The following is a 15,813-nucleotide window of genomic DNA, read 5'->3' as shown; positions in this document are numbered from 1 at the left end:
GCTCACTCACTCTTTTACCCTATCTCTTGGATACTTTTGGGTTTCTTTTTATACCTTTTACTTGGAGTTATGTTTTCCTCCAAGTTTCATGGCATCTGTCTTTGACTTTTGCAGCACACAGCACTTTCTGTGCAGTGTTGCTGGGTGCCCTTTGGGTTTCCCTTTTTATCTGCTGTAGGGAGATATTTGTATTCTTCCTATCTTTTCCCATTGTGAGATCAGCGCACCCCACCTTAAGAGGAGTGCTGAAGGGCTACATAGTATCCCCTTTCTCACTGCTCCTGTAACGTTTTGGTTACAGTGACAAGCTAATCTGAATGGTTTGTGGCAGTGGTTTTCATCCTGCCTACTTTTGTGCAGTTTTTACTCCCAGGCTGTACTCACAGCCGCAGTAGTGCACAGAAGGGTCACCATTGACCCAAAAAGGTGACTTCTTTTTTTCCCCATTCCTTATTTGCTAGTCCCTTCTTGGTCCTTCTTCTGCCGTGGTGGGTGGGGGAGGTCCTGGTTTGACTTTTATCTTCTGCTGGAATCCTTTGTGAAGACCACCAAGGCTCCAGTGTGTCTGAGGATAGGAAACAGGGGAGGACTCCAAAACTCTGCTGTTCTTTGTCTTCTGGTGTGCCTGCCTGGAACCAGTTCCAACTGGGGGCTTAATTTCCTGAAAGGACAGCCACCACCCAGTGTTTGAATGGTGCATGGGTGCGCATTGGCTGGGTTCCTGCATAAAAGGAATGGATCCTGAGGCTGAAGACAACAAAGATGCCTTCTGTGCAATCGCTGCTGTCCGACCTCCTCTACCAAGAGTCAGGAGAACTCCGAAACAGACGACTCTCACCTTCATACTGGTGGGACCAATCAGTCTCGAGACGACCTGCATTTCGAAACATCCCACAACGAGCTATGACCTTCATGGGCTGCAAACCGCCAATACCCTGAGTCCTGTGGCCACTGTGCAGTGCATCATCTTCTGAAGATGGAATACTCCAGAAACTATGGTTGACTCCTTCCAGATATCCAGAGGCAAGATTCCACTCCTTGAAGTTCCCTCACCAGATTGTTGGACCGAGAAAGCAAGATGAATCGACTGGGCGGTAATCGTTCTTCACTGGTGCATAACAAAAGGTGCCAAAAACACAGAACTGTGAAGAATCCGTTGCAGGAAGCCTCTTCACTCGACTGCTGCTGCGAGATTCACTCCAGTGTCCCTGAATCAGGTGACTGGTCTGTGCTGCATCGTGGGGGAATCGAGCTGCAACCTCGTCTTCACTCCTAAGGCACTGTGAGACTCCTGGTAGAACTTATCTAGAGCTGAATTGCTGCTCCTTGAGTGCTGATTCATGTGTTTGGGAGTTTTCCATAAACGTTTGCCCAGGCCTAACACCTTTGTGCCTACAGGGAGCCTTCTCAGAAGTTCCCGACCCGTTTTCCCTAACAAAGAGTGAATTTACTTGTTACTGAAGACTTCTTCCTCTGGAATGTTTTGGACTTTCTACAGCTTCTGCCTATCAGATTTCCCCTCCAATCTGACTCAGACACTCATAACTAGATAGGTATTCACCTCTGAAGTGTTAGGTAAGAACTAGTGTAGTCCAACTGGTGAGGACTACACAAGAGTTATCTTCTTGGTATTAGGTAACCCACCTTTTAATATAGGCATGTACCACACAAGTTGGTAGTGTGACTGAGCAGCCAGGCTCATTTTAAGAGGGGTAATGTGAGCTGTAGAGCTGTACAAATGAAATCAGTAAGTACAAGTAACGAAGAAACACTTACACACTTAAAGTTATATATAATATACACAAGGTTTAAATAAGCATTCTTTAAAAAGCTTTATCCACTAGTAACATTCTATAAAAGTTAGGATTCAGTTTTTAGAATACTACAAAAGTTGGTAAAGACTTTTCTTATATGAACACATGTTCCAGCACATGGAGTGATTTCAGTAAAGGTCAATATTGCACGTATTTCAATTACCAATTCAGTTATTGAGTTGTTTAAGGAAGAAAAGGTTAGAATCAGATTTAGAACATACTTTCAAGAGTTTGTAAAACAATTAAAATCTCCGTAAGGGAGGCAGGTAAACTTTTATCCCAGCAATAATAGTTTCAAAGGGATGGAGCACCAAATGAAAGCATTTAAATGTTCTGTCTGTCTGACTGTTTGATTGTGGTGCGGCTTGACCGGCTGTGGGGTATGCTACATTGTGAGGTCCTTTCCTCGAATATCGAGTACAGCGGAGCTAGCTGCGACCCGGCTCGTGAGCTTGTGAACCGAGCTGTGGGCCGTTGACCGCCAGTGGTAATCACAGAGGTTGGCCGCAGTAGTGCACCCTGGTTGCCGACTACTCCTATCCCTCCTTTGGGAGCTCTGGACTGCTGAGTGCTGGGAGCAGCGGTCGTGGAGCGGTCGAGGGACAGCAGCCGCCGAGACACGGTGAGGAGCAGAGTTTTGCCTGACATACTAAGCGAGGCTGAGTTAGTCACGCTACGGTCCAATAAGACAGCCAAGTTCCATCCACATGGGCTCATTGATTTCAGGTCAAGAGAGATCTTTTATATGAGTGCAGGGTTTGTGGCTTATCTACATATGTATAGTAGTGTGGATTGAGCGTTTTCTGTGTTTGGAGGAGAGGTGGAGGACTGTGCAACAGTCTGCTTTCACTCCCCATTGCTACTGCGGCTGTCAATTTATGCATAACTATATAGCTTAACATCATAGCCGGACCCGGTGCTTCACAGAACGTGGGGAGCGGGTTTCTGGTGTGAACCTGGTGTGCTCTGTCATTCTGAGTCCCCCCAGGCTGCAAACCTACTGCTTATGAAGAGCGAAGAGTGAAAAGCCTGCTGTGCTGTAGGTGTGTTCGTGGAGTGAAAGCAATCTGCTGGTGCTCTCGGTTGTCGAGTGAGTTGTGAACTACAAATGTGATCGTTTAGCTTCGACCTCGTGTTATTGCAGGGACCTTGCCAGAAGCCCCTGTAAGGTAAAAAAGTGCCTCTTTGCACTGCGGTTATCTGTGGAGACATATGATACGCACTACAGCCCGGAGACTGCAGGATTTATCCTTTGATTCCCGGCTGCGCTCTCTTAAGCAGAAATTACATCATATACCCTGCTTTGAGCCGAGACCGCAGTTATGCAAAATTCGTATGCACTACCCTCTGGGAACACTACAAACAACAACTCTGACTACAGGTATAGGAAACCCAACCTTTGGTATAAGCTTGTACTACACAGTTTTGGTAGTGTGTTGAGCTGCCAGGCTTATCTCAAGAGGGGTCAATGTGAGCTGTAGTGGAGTTACACAGAGATTTACAGTTACAAATATTCAAATAAACTCTCACACTCAAGGTTTCTTGAATAAACAATTATTAATGTATTTATTAGTCAGTTAGACTTCAGAAGGGAGCAATATAATAGCAACACTCAAATACACTTCAAGAAATAAACACTCTTAATATCTCTAAATCAGTATATACCCTTTTGGGATGGCCCACATACACTACCTACACCCTCAGATGACTTCAATTGCTAGGGTGCTGGGGACATTAATACATCACTGTTGCATTAAGGATCATATAGTAATAAGTCAAAGGAAAGGTTATTTAGAACATACAAGAGACCACAAATATTCTTAAGCAGGCAAATACTTTTGAATCCCCCCAAAAAGAGTCATTCAGTACAATAGGCTAGGCCAAAGTCAATGGGCAAAAGTCTTACATAAGATGAAGCACTTCTGGTAGGTAATTAGAAAAGTCTTTGCACAATGTTTTAGAAGTCTTTGAAGAAAAGAAGAATCAAATGTAGGGTCACAAGCTGATTAGACTTTTGAGTAGTAGAAGATGCAAGCAACTCTACAGCAAGAGGTAAGTTCTCTTAGACTTTGTACAGTACCTTTACAAATGAAGAAAAGATGCAGCAGGGGACTCCTCTTCCAGTGCAGCTCTGCAGATCTCACTGTTCCTGGGCCTCAAGAGGGAGGTCGTCGGGGGACTCCTGCACTGCACTGGGACGGTCAAAACTTGCAACCAGCAAACTTCACTTTCAGTGGCTGTTCAGTGTTTCAGCTCCTCGCATCTACCGCAAATAGCATCACTGCGGTTCCTGGCTGTCGAGATGGACGTTCCTTGCTTCTGGGGTCCCGCACTCTGTTGAAGGCGCTCAGGCTCGGTCAGTCCTGCTTCCTGGGAGTCCGGAGGATCTTCCTGGAGCTCTAGGCCAGCTTGAAAGCAATTCACACAATCTGGTGTTCCTCTCCCTGGCTATACGGTTTCCAGCAGCAATTCTGTGGAAATTCAACCAACTCTGATGTCCAGGTGACTTACTTTGGAGATGATTGGTCCCGCCAACTCAAACAGAGAAGTTGTCCTTGCAGGGGCTTCTATGTCTATACGAACCTGCCGTTTTGGCACTGCCGCAGGGCTTCAACGGGCAAACCAACGGTCCAGGAGTTGCAGCAGGTGTCCTCTTCAAGTTCTTCTTCGGTGACTTCGTCCAGTGGTCGATTCTGCCTTCCAAGCCAAAAGACTTGCCTTTTATTCAGTTCTCTCCCATTCATTCCAGTCTAGCTGTCAGTCACCCAGCAGGGTGGCTGTCCATGCCGGACAGTCAGCCGGCCATTCATCACAGAGTGCATTTGGGTCTCCTAGGAGACTAAGCACAGGGAGTTTTGGGCACCTTCCTCAATTCCTGCCTACCCCAGACACCCTGGAGCCAGAGGTGGGCTTCACTCGTGAATCCCACCAAAGGCAAAGCAAACAATGGGACCAAACCTGGTTTGGAGCGCAGAGTAAATCTCAACAAGGACCTTTTCCACAAAGAAATGGCACAAAAAAGAAGACCGGGGCCATTTTGACAACAATGCCACCCTGGGGTGCTTTACTGCAGCTGCAAACGCAGCCCTCGGTAAATGCACATCATGGTAGTTAAAACGAAACCACTGCCACCAGCCATTCAGTGAGGAAAGGGTAACACATTTTTTTACATGAGAAGCTAGACAAAGGGGATACTAGTAACCCCTCCAGCACCGTATTGTAAAATAGTGTGTGCTGCCTCTAGAAAGTTACAAATTTAACAACTTCACTTTACTGCTCTGGGAAACAGTAGTTTATCCCAGAGAAGGTATTCAAACCTTTTGGAAATCTGAAACACTTCCCTGTGTCACTGCACTGAAGGTGCTGTGTGACACAATGTAATAGATGATGCCTATGGAGTTTGTCAGACTCCATACCCAAAAGAAACAGTGTACAAAATCACATTAAAATACATGAGAGAGTGGGAAAAAGGGGCTCGCTCTCTCCAGGTAAAAAAATATCAAGTCTCAAAATCCAGCAAAGTTGCTGGGGGTCTCTAAGGTCGAGGGAATTAGCCCATTTCTGAGAATTCTACCTAACAACCATGCAGCCGGGAGACTGTGGGGACTATCCTTAGATCCCGGACGCGCTTTGGCGACTAGCAGGAACAATTCATTACGCACTTTGCTCTGACGCGAGGCCAAGTGAAGAATTTTAAGTACCCATTGGGTTACTAGAGAACAAGTGTATGGTGAGCCGAATAGAAGCATTTAATTGATATAACCAAATATAAAACTCTCTTTTGGAGCATACCATATGTCGTATTACAAGAAAGGGCTCCAATCTAATTACAATTTACTTAAGAGGAATAATAATGATCCTATGAGCTACTCGGATAACACAATGAGCAAAAGCAGAAATTGGTAATGAAAGGGGCAATTACTGCTTTTTTATTCCAACTAATGCACAGCCGGTAAAGAACTCTACTGTATTGGAGGAAGTGGAATTAGTTGAACCTAACAGTGCCAATCCCCATGACGTTACCAATTATGGGGATATCGACAATCATTTTCTTCTAGAATTATGCCCATCAATGCAAAGGTCAATGACTCCCGCACAGACAAAATCATTGGAACCTAATTCTCTGGTCCCCCGGACTGAAGAGCCCCAATCTACCGCGGAGACGTCTGACACACTATCAGCTTCACCCAATCTAGCCATAACCGTGGAAGGCTCAGAGGCTGGCACATAGTTAGAGACCAGCAGAGACTTGTTATAACGCCCATCAGCTCTGGCAGAAAAACATTCTTGAATGGCCTCACTTCAGTTTGCCATAAAAATCTTACTGAAAATGTGTGGCTTTATACTTGAGAACACTCTAAACATAGCATCAGGGGATTCAGCCAAAGAATTTTCTAAAGATGAGCCAGAGATTAATGAACTTGAAGAACCAAACAATCCTGTGGAGACTGATGTGAACCTGAACATAATGTTTCAGACAAATCTGCGATGTTCTTTTCTCGCAAACAACGAAGACTAGAGAGAAGAGCTGCAATGAGTAATGAGTAAGAAGATATGTGAGGTAGAATCTCCATTACCCAAAACTGCTCCCATTGGATAAGGACAATGAATCCTTAGGTGAAGATGAGGAATTACCAGACTTGAGACTTCTGCAATCCATTGACGAGCAAGACAACATTTCTTCAACACCAAATAAAAGCTTAACATCACATTTTGTTCAAGAAAACGTCTAAACCAATTGAAGTGAGTAAGGCGGACTTATCTAGCCTACCTAGTAATCAAATTTGTATCATCAAAAACGTATACCAAAAAAGTGAAAGCAATTGGTTAACTAGATCCGAATGAATGACTAGACTGCATTCGATCCCTCAGTTGCGGGTCCTTAGATCCGAAGACTTTGAGTTTGTTGAGCCGCTTAAAGTGATGAACATATCAGCGATTAATTGCAAGTTTCTGTCGACAGCACAAATGATGCAAAGCTATAAGGAAAGCTTATTAGGGGTGGACATTGAAGTAGACGCTGATTCCGATAAGGAAGACCCTAAATGGCCCAAAAAGGACAAAGGGCCGAAGAAAAAATCTAGCGTCTCCCCTTTACCTAAAGGAGAGGATGTACAGATAGCCGACATTCAGATAATATTAAGCTGGCTTGCAGTATCCTTGCCCATGGTTATGAAAAAACAGTGAGATTGTACAATAATATCATGGAATTGCAGAGGTGTTAGTCACCCGTGTCCCCAGAAGGGTCCCTCTCCCATCTCACTAGCCACTCTTACATATGCCTCCAGGAAACATGGTTCACCTCGCCTCTAATACCGGATGGCTATTTGATCTACCAATCCCTTGCGAAAAAGGGACCAAGAGGAAGACCTTATGGGGGGCTGATCATAGGTGTGCGGCATACAGATAAGTCTTGCCGAAAGAGCACTAGCCTAGATGATAACATTACTGCAGTTGAGATAGAAGGGGATTTTGAAGGAATTAAAGAGAGGCTTCTGCTCGTCAGCCTATACAATCATATTAGAGAAAATATTCAGGAGGCCTTGCATGACCTGCTGATCAAATGGACTGTGACTCTGGGGAACAAATCTGTCATTATTCTGGCGATTTTAAAGGCCATATGAGAGGGGTGGAGGGGACATCTACTAATCCACTATTGAGAACTAAGAGTGAAATAGTTCACTTAGTGGAAGACCCCGAGGGGTTGTACTGGTTGAACTTTTTCTGCAGTTGGGATATGGAAATGATTAATGGGAGGACTTGGAGCGATTGCCCGGGCAAGCAGACTTGTAAAAATGGACGTGCACATAGCACGCTAGATTATATATTTGTTAGCCCGGACATAGCCTCCAGTGTTAAAGATATGGATATAAGTCTGAGTTCATGGAGTGATCACGACCCACTGATATTAACATTCACTGCCGACAGAGAGGCGCAGAATGTTAAACCATTGGTGAATATGTGTGTAAATCACACTGGGACTCGTATCTGCTGGTCCGAAAAGAATATAAAAGAAGCGCCCCGATTGGTGAAGTCAGAACCAACATGTAACCTCAAACAATTTTTGACAATGTCAGCAAATGAAATCGAGAAGTGGATATCTACATTCTCTTCCACCCATGCTACGGTAGTGACTAGAATGATCGCTGGGGGAGTCAAACAGAGCAAACCGTATGATAAAAACATAAGAGATGCCAAGAGGGCACTCAGGGCGGAAATTCGAAAAGTAAAAAAAACGAGCACTACACTTGGATCGTACTATTTAATTTGTAGGACACTAAAGAATACATTTAGAGCATGGATCAAATCAAAAAGATATACTGAGAAGACTAGACAATGGCAACATATGGTCCAAGTTCTTTGCACAATAAATACGAGAAGCATTTCGACATTGCTCGGGGAAGCCAGGGATTGTAGGAAAACCGTTATGATTAATTCTATTGGTGCTCAAGGCTGGACTGACTTTCTGGCCGGCCGTAATATCTCCTCCAGCGTAGATGAAAAGCGGACAGTCTGTTTGGCTCCCGCAGTGCCCCCCTTTAAGGTAACTGTGGATCTCTTAATTTCTAAGATTAAAAGTCTAAAATCATCTCATGCGCCTGGCCTTAATGGCCTGGCTAGTGTTACACTCAAGAGTAAAATGGAGTTCTGGGCAAGCCCATTAAAAATCTTGTATGAAAAAGTAATAGCGGATGGACAAATACCTGCATCTTGGCAAACTGCCATATTAATTCCTATTTTCAAAAGAGGTGCTAAAATGGAACCTGGCAACTATAGGCTATTATCAATGCTTGACTGTACGGGTAAAATCTTTGCATCTCTCTTATTGAAGGAGTTGGAGGACTGGGTAGTTAAAGCTGGGATACTCAACCAGTTCCAAAGTGGCTTTAGGAAAGGATACACAACTACCCAAAACCTTATGATAATGTATATTTTACAAACTAATGCAAGGAAAACTGGCAATCCTCCACTCTATGCACTATTTGTAGACTTTCGAGCCGCTTTTTATTTAGCGCAAAGAGAAAAGTTATGGCTAAAATTAGAATTTCTTGGCTGCTCGGAAGAACTTTTGCACTACTTGCGGTTACTACACCATAACACTTCAGTTTCTCTAAAGTTGGACTCCCATGGGAAGATGACAGATTTAGTTATGCAGAATAGAGGAGTTAAACGGGGCTGTGTGACCGCCCCCTTTCTGTACATCTGTTTATGTATGATCTTCCTATTGCTATTTCTGTCGTACATAATTGCCTTCCAAAAATTGTAATGGCTCACTGCCCAGTATTAGTCCACGCTGATGATTTAGTCATAATAGACCATACATGCATTCAACAAAAAAAAATATGTGTTTTGTGTAGTTTTTTAAAGATGGGGAGGGAGACACTCTCTTTGATCCCGGAGGGTAGAGTATTCCAAATCGTGGGGGCCCAGTGAACAAAGTTGGTACCGTCAATTCTTGTCAATGTTTTTCGTTGGTGCTGTAGGTTGTTATTGCTGTTGGATCAAAGATTTCTGCGTACTGGTGCCTTGATTAATCTCTTGGAGTGATAGGTAGGGGCACACCCCACCAGGCATTTATAGACCGTAACTGAGCACTTGAATTTTATGCGTTGTGGTACCGGAAGCCAGTGAAGTTTTCTTCTGGTTTTGGAGATTTTATCCAGTCTATTTAGTCCAAACACAGCCCTTACTGCGCCATTTTGTATGGTCTGTAGTTTTGTGATGTTACCTTTAGATGTGCCCATTAAGAGGCTATTGCAATAGTCCAGCTTGGAATTAATTATCGCTCCTGCAATCAGAGCTAGGTTTTTCTCAGATAGGAAAGGACGTATTTGCCAGATAAGATTTGTGTAGAATGCACATGAATATCTTAGATAAGAGACATGTCTATTATACGAGAGATGAGAGTCCATGAAGATTCCCAGTGTCTTGACATGCTCTGATACTTCAATGAAGCTGTCATTAATCTTACATTTTTTAAATTGTTGATTTAGCTTGCCTACTTTGAGGTGTACCAAGGATGAGTAGTTCGGTTTTTGCCTCGTTAAGGGCAAGGGAGTTATTGGCCATCCATTTTTGTATGGCATTAAACACCCCGTTAACTCTCAACACATCCCGTTTGTATGATCCTGTCAGTTCAAAGACCAGATGGGTGTCATCAGACATTCCCCTTAATCCTAAAACAAACCCCCCCCCCACTCGCCCTCCCCACTTTAACAAAAAGTGATTTGGGTCAGAAAAGGCCTTTTTCCACTGCAGAAATGTAAATGATGCATTTGTAATCCATGCCTAGTCACTAGGGTACGTCTGACATTAGCAAAACATTGAGACCACTTTAAACAAAAGACTGCCACCTGCAGAACAATGCATGGGCAGTTTTTAACAGATTGGAAACCAACATTTGGGAAACTGGACGAACCTCATCAGAATCCTCCATCCAGCTGACGCTGTACAGGTCGCCCAGGTATGTGTCTCTCTTTTCATCATAATAACAGGCATAGGAAGATTCATGGGGGTTTGCAGCCGTTGTTGCAAAAACTAAAAAATCAAATAATAGAAATAGGTTTCCAACATATATTTTTCTCATTTCCTTTATACATTCTGTGACTGTTTGTGAAAATGTGCATTTTATTTGAGTAGTTCTTGCCAAGAAAATGCATTAAATCATGTTAGCTGTGTCCTACTGTTGGGACTGATTTTTTATACTCTGGCCTGGTGGACAGCTGTATAGAAGGCCAACCTATATTGCGACAGGGACAACTCTGGGGAGCGGTAGCCAAACCAGTTCGGGTAGCAGTGACAGGCGGTCGAGGCTAAGTTCTTCAGAGGTGGTGAGCTTGTAAAGGGTCCACAATGAGGTCACCCAATGGGAATCACAGATGACACTTAGACAGGATGTATAAAAATACAGTTAATGTGTATTGGACAAAACAGACTATAGGAATATTACTACTAGCAACTAGGATTATCACACAACACTGAATAAAATAGATACACATATACAGTCACTTACTAAAGGGCATAATACATATCACAAACTCCTGCAAAGGAAAGGTAAGATTACTATTATGCCTTCAAGGTCCACAGAGAATGATCCCCAACTGAAATTGTCCAGCCAAAGGATGTCTGGGGCCTTTTGCCCAATAGTTCAGGTAAACGTTCCACATAATCTTTTAAGCAGGAAAAAACGCAGGTAGGGTATCTGGGGTCCAGTGAAGGGTTATTATGGTTAGAGTACAAGTTAATTTAGCTAATAGTAGTAGCCAAACTTTCAGAAGTCTTGCGCAAGCAAGCATTGACAAAGCCAAATGTGTTAGAATGAAGGTTTATTATAAGCCCATTGACTTATAATGGAAGTATAGGTGTAGGTAAGAAGCTCTGTAACTTACCCCCCGTACTCCGATTCTTCCCCAGACTGGGCAGGACAAAAAAAAAAAAAAAAAAAGGGTCTGAGGTTGCTTTTCCCACCGAAAGTCAGTCCTCGATTTGCAGGTTCTAGCTGATCTCCGGTTGGTGTCTTTCACTGTTGCAAGGACTCGATGGAAGAATGTAGCAAATACTCGATGCAGGACTCCTCTCAGAACTGGACTCAGATCAGGTAAGCAATTTCGGATGGTGGTCACCGCAGCACGGCGACGCAAAGGGACTCAACTGCCGTGGTCGGACTTTAACTCCCATTTTGGGTCCCCTTGGTGCAAGGATGCTCACATTTCGCACTGGTTCCTCTTGTAAGGGTTTAGGTAAGAATTGGTGCAGTCACACTGTGTGAGACTACACACTTACCTGCTTGGTGGTAGGTAACCAACCTTTTGGTATAGGTCTGTACTACACAAGTTGGTAGTGTGACTGAGCAGCCAGGCCTATGCATCTCAAGACGGGTAAATGTGAGCTGTAGAGCTGTACAAATGAAATCCGTAAATACAAGTAGCCAAGTAACACTTACACTCAAGGTTTCAGTTATAAATAGTTATTTATTTAATTAACATCAATTTTTAAATAACCGTTCTTTAAAAAGGCAATTTGTTGTAACAAAGTAAATATACTTTAAAACAAGTGGCACTTCCGTGTTTCAGCTCCTCGGGACTAATGCAAATAGCAACACCGCGGTTTCTGGCTGCCGAGATGGACATTCCTTGCTTCTGGGGTCCCGCGCTCTGTTGAGGGGGCTCAGGCCCGGTCTGTCCAGCTTCCTGGGAGTTCGGAGGATCTTCCTGGAGCTCCTGGCCAACTTCAAAGCAAAGCACGCAATCTGGTGTTCCTCTCCCTGGCTATTCGGTTTCCAGCAGCAACTCTGTGGAAACTCAATCAGCTCTGAGAAGGATGTCCAGGTGACTTACTTTGGAGTGGATTGGTCCCACCAACTCAAGGGGAGAAGTCTTCCTTGCAGGGGCTTCTGTGTCGATACAAATTTGGAGTTTCAGCACAGCAGCAGGGCTTCAACGGGCAAACCAACAGTCCAGGAGTTGCAGCAGGCGTCCACTTCAAGTTCTTCTTCGGTTCCTTCATCCAGTGGTCGACTCTGCCTTCCAAGCCAAAAGTCTTGCCTTTTATTCAGTTCTCACCCAATCATTCCAGCCTAGCTGTCAGTCAAATTGTGCAAGACTTTTACTTACCTTCAAGAAGAACTTCAGCTCCCCTAGACTTTGCTCCAGTGACATTGGCTGTCTTGGCTCCCTGATAAGATATGATATGATATGGCATTTGTAACACGCCTATACACAAGGGTTTCAAGGCGCAACGAGGCAAGGGAGGGGAACAAAGGGAGGACAGAAACACGATCCTACTAGGCCAGGTGTCATTCAGATTGCGCATGTGCATGGGAAGGGGGCAGGGACAGTGCATTACATGGGAATAAATAAAACAATTAAGAATAGATAAACAAGTAAGTAACGGCAAACATGTGGCAAGTGCATGGGTAAGTGCAGACATCAGGTGTCAAGGGCTGGTAGGGGACTGTAGGGATACAGAAACAGTCCCCAAGTGCAGGGGTTGCCAGGTGGGCAGTGCAGTTGTGTGACGCTGGTGGGGGGAGGGACCTGGGCCCGAGATCAGAGGGTGTCCAGGTAGCCAGTGCAGTTCCGGTTACAGCCAGGAGGTCAGTAGAGCAGAGGAGGAGAAAAAGCAGAAGCAAAAGAGAAAGGTTTTGAGGTGCTTCCGGAACCGGAGATGGTTCTCCTCAAGTTTAACGGAGGCTGTTCCAGAGGGAGGCATCAGCCGAAGAAAGATCTACCACCAACTCGGTGCTTTGAGAAGCGACTAACCCTGAGGGAGTTGGAGGCGGATGAGCGGAGAGCTCGAGAAGGAAGATATTAAGGGAGAGAGAGTTGAAGGTATTGAGGCCCCAGGCCCCAGAAGGCCTTGTGGACGATGCAGAGGGTTTTGAACTTAATCCTCGCAGCCACTGGGAGCCAGTGCAGATATCTCAGTCCTGGAGCGATACGATCCCTGGGTTTGAGGCCAAGGACAAGTCTCGCAGTCCTGTTCTGGATAAGTTGCAGAGGGCGGAGAGTAGAAGCAGGCAGATTTAGAAAGAGGCTGTTGCAATAGTCCAGCCTAGAGGGAACCAGAGCTCTGGAGACCGTGAGCTTCTGGGGGAAGGAGAGGAAAGGAAGAATACCTCTGAGGAGGTGCAGCTGGTAGTGTGACTTCTTAGAGACGTCAGGGATGTGAGGGGAGAAGAAGGAGAGTGTGGAGTCGAAGATTACCCCAGTCGATTTTTTGCCTTGCAGGTGGGAGCAGGAAGAAGGCCAAGAGAGGCCGGCCAGAGAGCTACAGGAAAGGAGGGAGCGGGTGTGCGGATGAGGAAAATCTCAGTCTTACTGGCATTAAGGCAGAGGTCATTGGCGGCACACCACTCCTGGATAGCAGACAGTCAGAGATGAGGGAAGGAGAGGAGGAGGCCGAGGGTAGCCTGAAAATGAGCTGGGTGTCATCCGCATAGCATTGAAAGTTGGGGCAGAGAGCGGCGATGCAGTGGGCAAGGAGTGCCAGGTAGTGGTTGAACAGCTAGGGAGAGAGGTTAGACCCCTGGGGGACACCACAGGTAGAGAAAAAGAGAGCTGAGAGGACGGACGCAAGTTGGACCTGGGCGGGTCGGTCACAGAGGAAAGAAGTCAGCCATGCCAGAGCCTTACCAGTGATACCCAAGTTATCACGGAGGTGGTTGAGCAGGATGGCATGGTTGACAGTGTCAAAGGCAGAAGAGAGATCAAGCAGGATGAGGATGCAAGGGGTGTTAGCGTCAAGGTTGGAGAGCAGGTCTTCCAACCTCCGACTGTGTTTTAATCTGTCCCTCCAAGAAGTTACACATTCCATAACTTGTGATGCTGGGAAAGAGTGAATTTACTTTGCATTGGGGGTTCAAAAAGTACTGACCTGCTTAAGAATATTTGTTAACTATTGTTTTATTCCCAAACCTTTTCCTTTTGGCACCAAACTCAGTATTGCTCTAAATGTGCCAGTGATATATCAATGTCCAGTGTCCTAGTTTAAGTCACCTCAGGGTCGAGGAGTGTCTGTATGCCATCCCAAATGGGTATCTACAGATTTAGTGAAATAGAGTATGTATTTATTGAAGTATATTTTTGTGTTACGTATTTGCTCCCACCTAATGAAGACTTATTCAACTGACTGTTAAATAAATGAATAATTGTTTAATCAAGAAACCTTGAGTGTAAGAGTTTATTTGAATTCTTGTCACTGTGAATCTCTGTGTAACCACCCTATTGCTCACACTGACCCCTCTTGAGATAAGCCTGGCTGCTCAGTCACTCTACCACCTTGTGTAGTACATGCTTATACCAAAAGTTGGGTTCATTATTGCCAAGAGGACACGGCTGTTGCAGTCTCTGACAGGATACGGCATACAATCTTTCCTAACAGGTGACAATTTTGTCAAAATGGCCCTGGTCTTCTTTTTAAACCATTTCTTTTTTGTGAGGTCTTTCTTGGGTTTTACACTGCAAGCCAAACCAGGTTTTACCCTTTTGTTCGCTTTGCCATTGGCGGGCTTCAGTACTGAAACCCGCCTCTGGCTCCATTGTGTCTGGCAGGGCAGGAAGCAAGGGAGGTGACTGAAACTCCCTGTCCTTAGTCTCCATAGTAACCTGAATGCACCCAGTCCTGATCGGCTGGCTGGCTGTCCTTGCAGGACAACCACCTTGATGTGAGAGTGACAGCTAGGCTGTGCATGAATGGGAGAAACCTGCATAAAAGGCAAGGCTTCTTGAACTGAAGACAGTCAACCACTGGACAAAACATTCGACGAAGGAATCGTGAAGAGAAGCTTGCTGCATCCTCCTGGACCTGGACCCTTGAACTGCCCGGTGAAGCCCTGCTGCTGTGCTGAAACGCCTTTTCCTAATCGACAAGAGAAGCTCCGGAAAGGACTTCTTCCCTTGTGTTGGTGAGACCAACTAACCCAAAGAAGAACTTTACTGGAAGACCTTCCCCAACTAGCTATACTTCTTTGCTGCTACTAGAACCGAGCGCCAGGCGTCGAGAAATCCATAGTCGAGTGCATCGCCTTTAAGCTAGACCGAAGTTCCAGGAAGATCATGTGGACCCTCCCGCAGCAGGACAACCCAAGCTTGTGTCACCTCAGAGTGCTGGACTCAGGAAGTGAAGGAAGCCCATCAAGTGTCCAAGATCCGCGGTGCTGCTATTTGCCGGTAGCTGAAACCGCGAAGTGCCGCAGAACTGAAAAGAGCCCGTAGCTGCTGCTGACCTCTGAACTGCTGTGCATTAGTCCTCCAGACATCCTCCTTCTTGGCCCCACGACTGAAGCCCAGGAACACAGGATCTGCAAATCTGCTACCAGGATAAGAAGCCAGCTGGATCCTCTTCTTCTAACCTAAGGTACTGTTCCAACTACCTCTTTGTCTGTAGCTTGCTGTCTCAGTTGAGATTTGCAGTAGCTGCCCTTGTAGATTTATTCTAGCTCTAACGTTTCACAAGTGTAACAGCTTGTGGCCCAACAGTGATTTCCTACAACAAACTC

General features: G+C 45.2%; 1 protein-coding gene across 4 annotated transcripts in view; it reads right to left on the bottom strand.

The window, feature by feature from the left end:
- LGMN (legumain) overlaps positions 1-15,813 on the bottom strand; it is a 207,184-nt gene that overhangs the window by 26,932 nt on the left and 164,439 nt on the right. For all 4 annotated transcript variants that reach the window (XM_069637735.1, XM_069637738.1, XM_069637737.1 and 1 more), the window contains one exon: positions 10,234-10,352. In XM_069637735.1, coding sequence (XP_069493836.1) covers positions 10,234-10,352 — 119 coding nt within the window. The remainder of the gene's footprint in view (positions 1-10,233; positions 10,353-15,813) is intronic.

This window comes from Ambystoma mexicanum, chromosome 14, assembly GCF_040938575.1.
Source record: "Ambystoma mexicanum isolate Mex_15411 chromosome 14, UKY_AmexF1_1, whole genome shotgun sequence".
In the NCBI taxonomy this organism is placed as follows: Eukaryota; Metazoa; Chordata; class Amphibia; order Caudata; family Ambystomatidae; genus Ambystoma; species Ambystoma mexicanum.
Note: the sequence above shows the minus strand (reverse complement) of the source record. Positions and strands in the feature narration are given on the sequence as shown.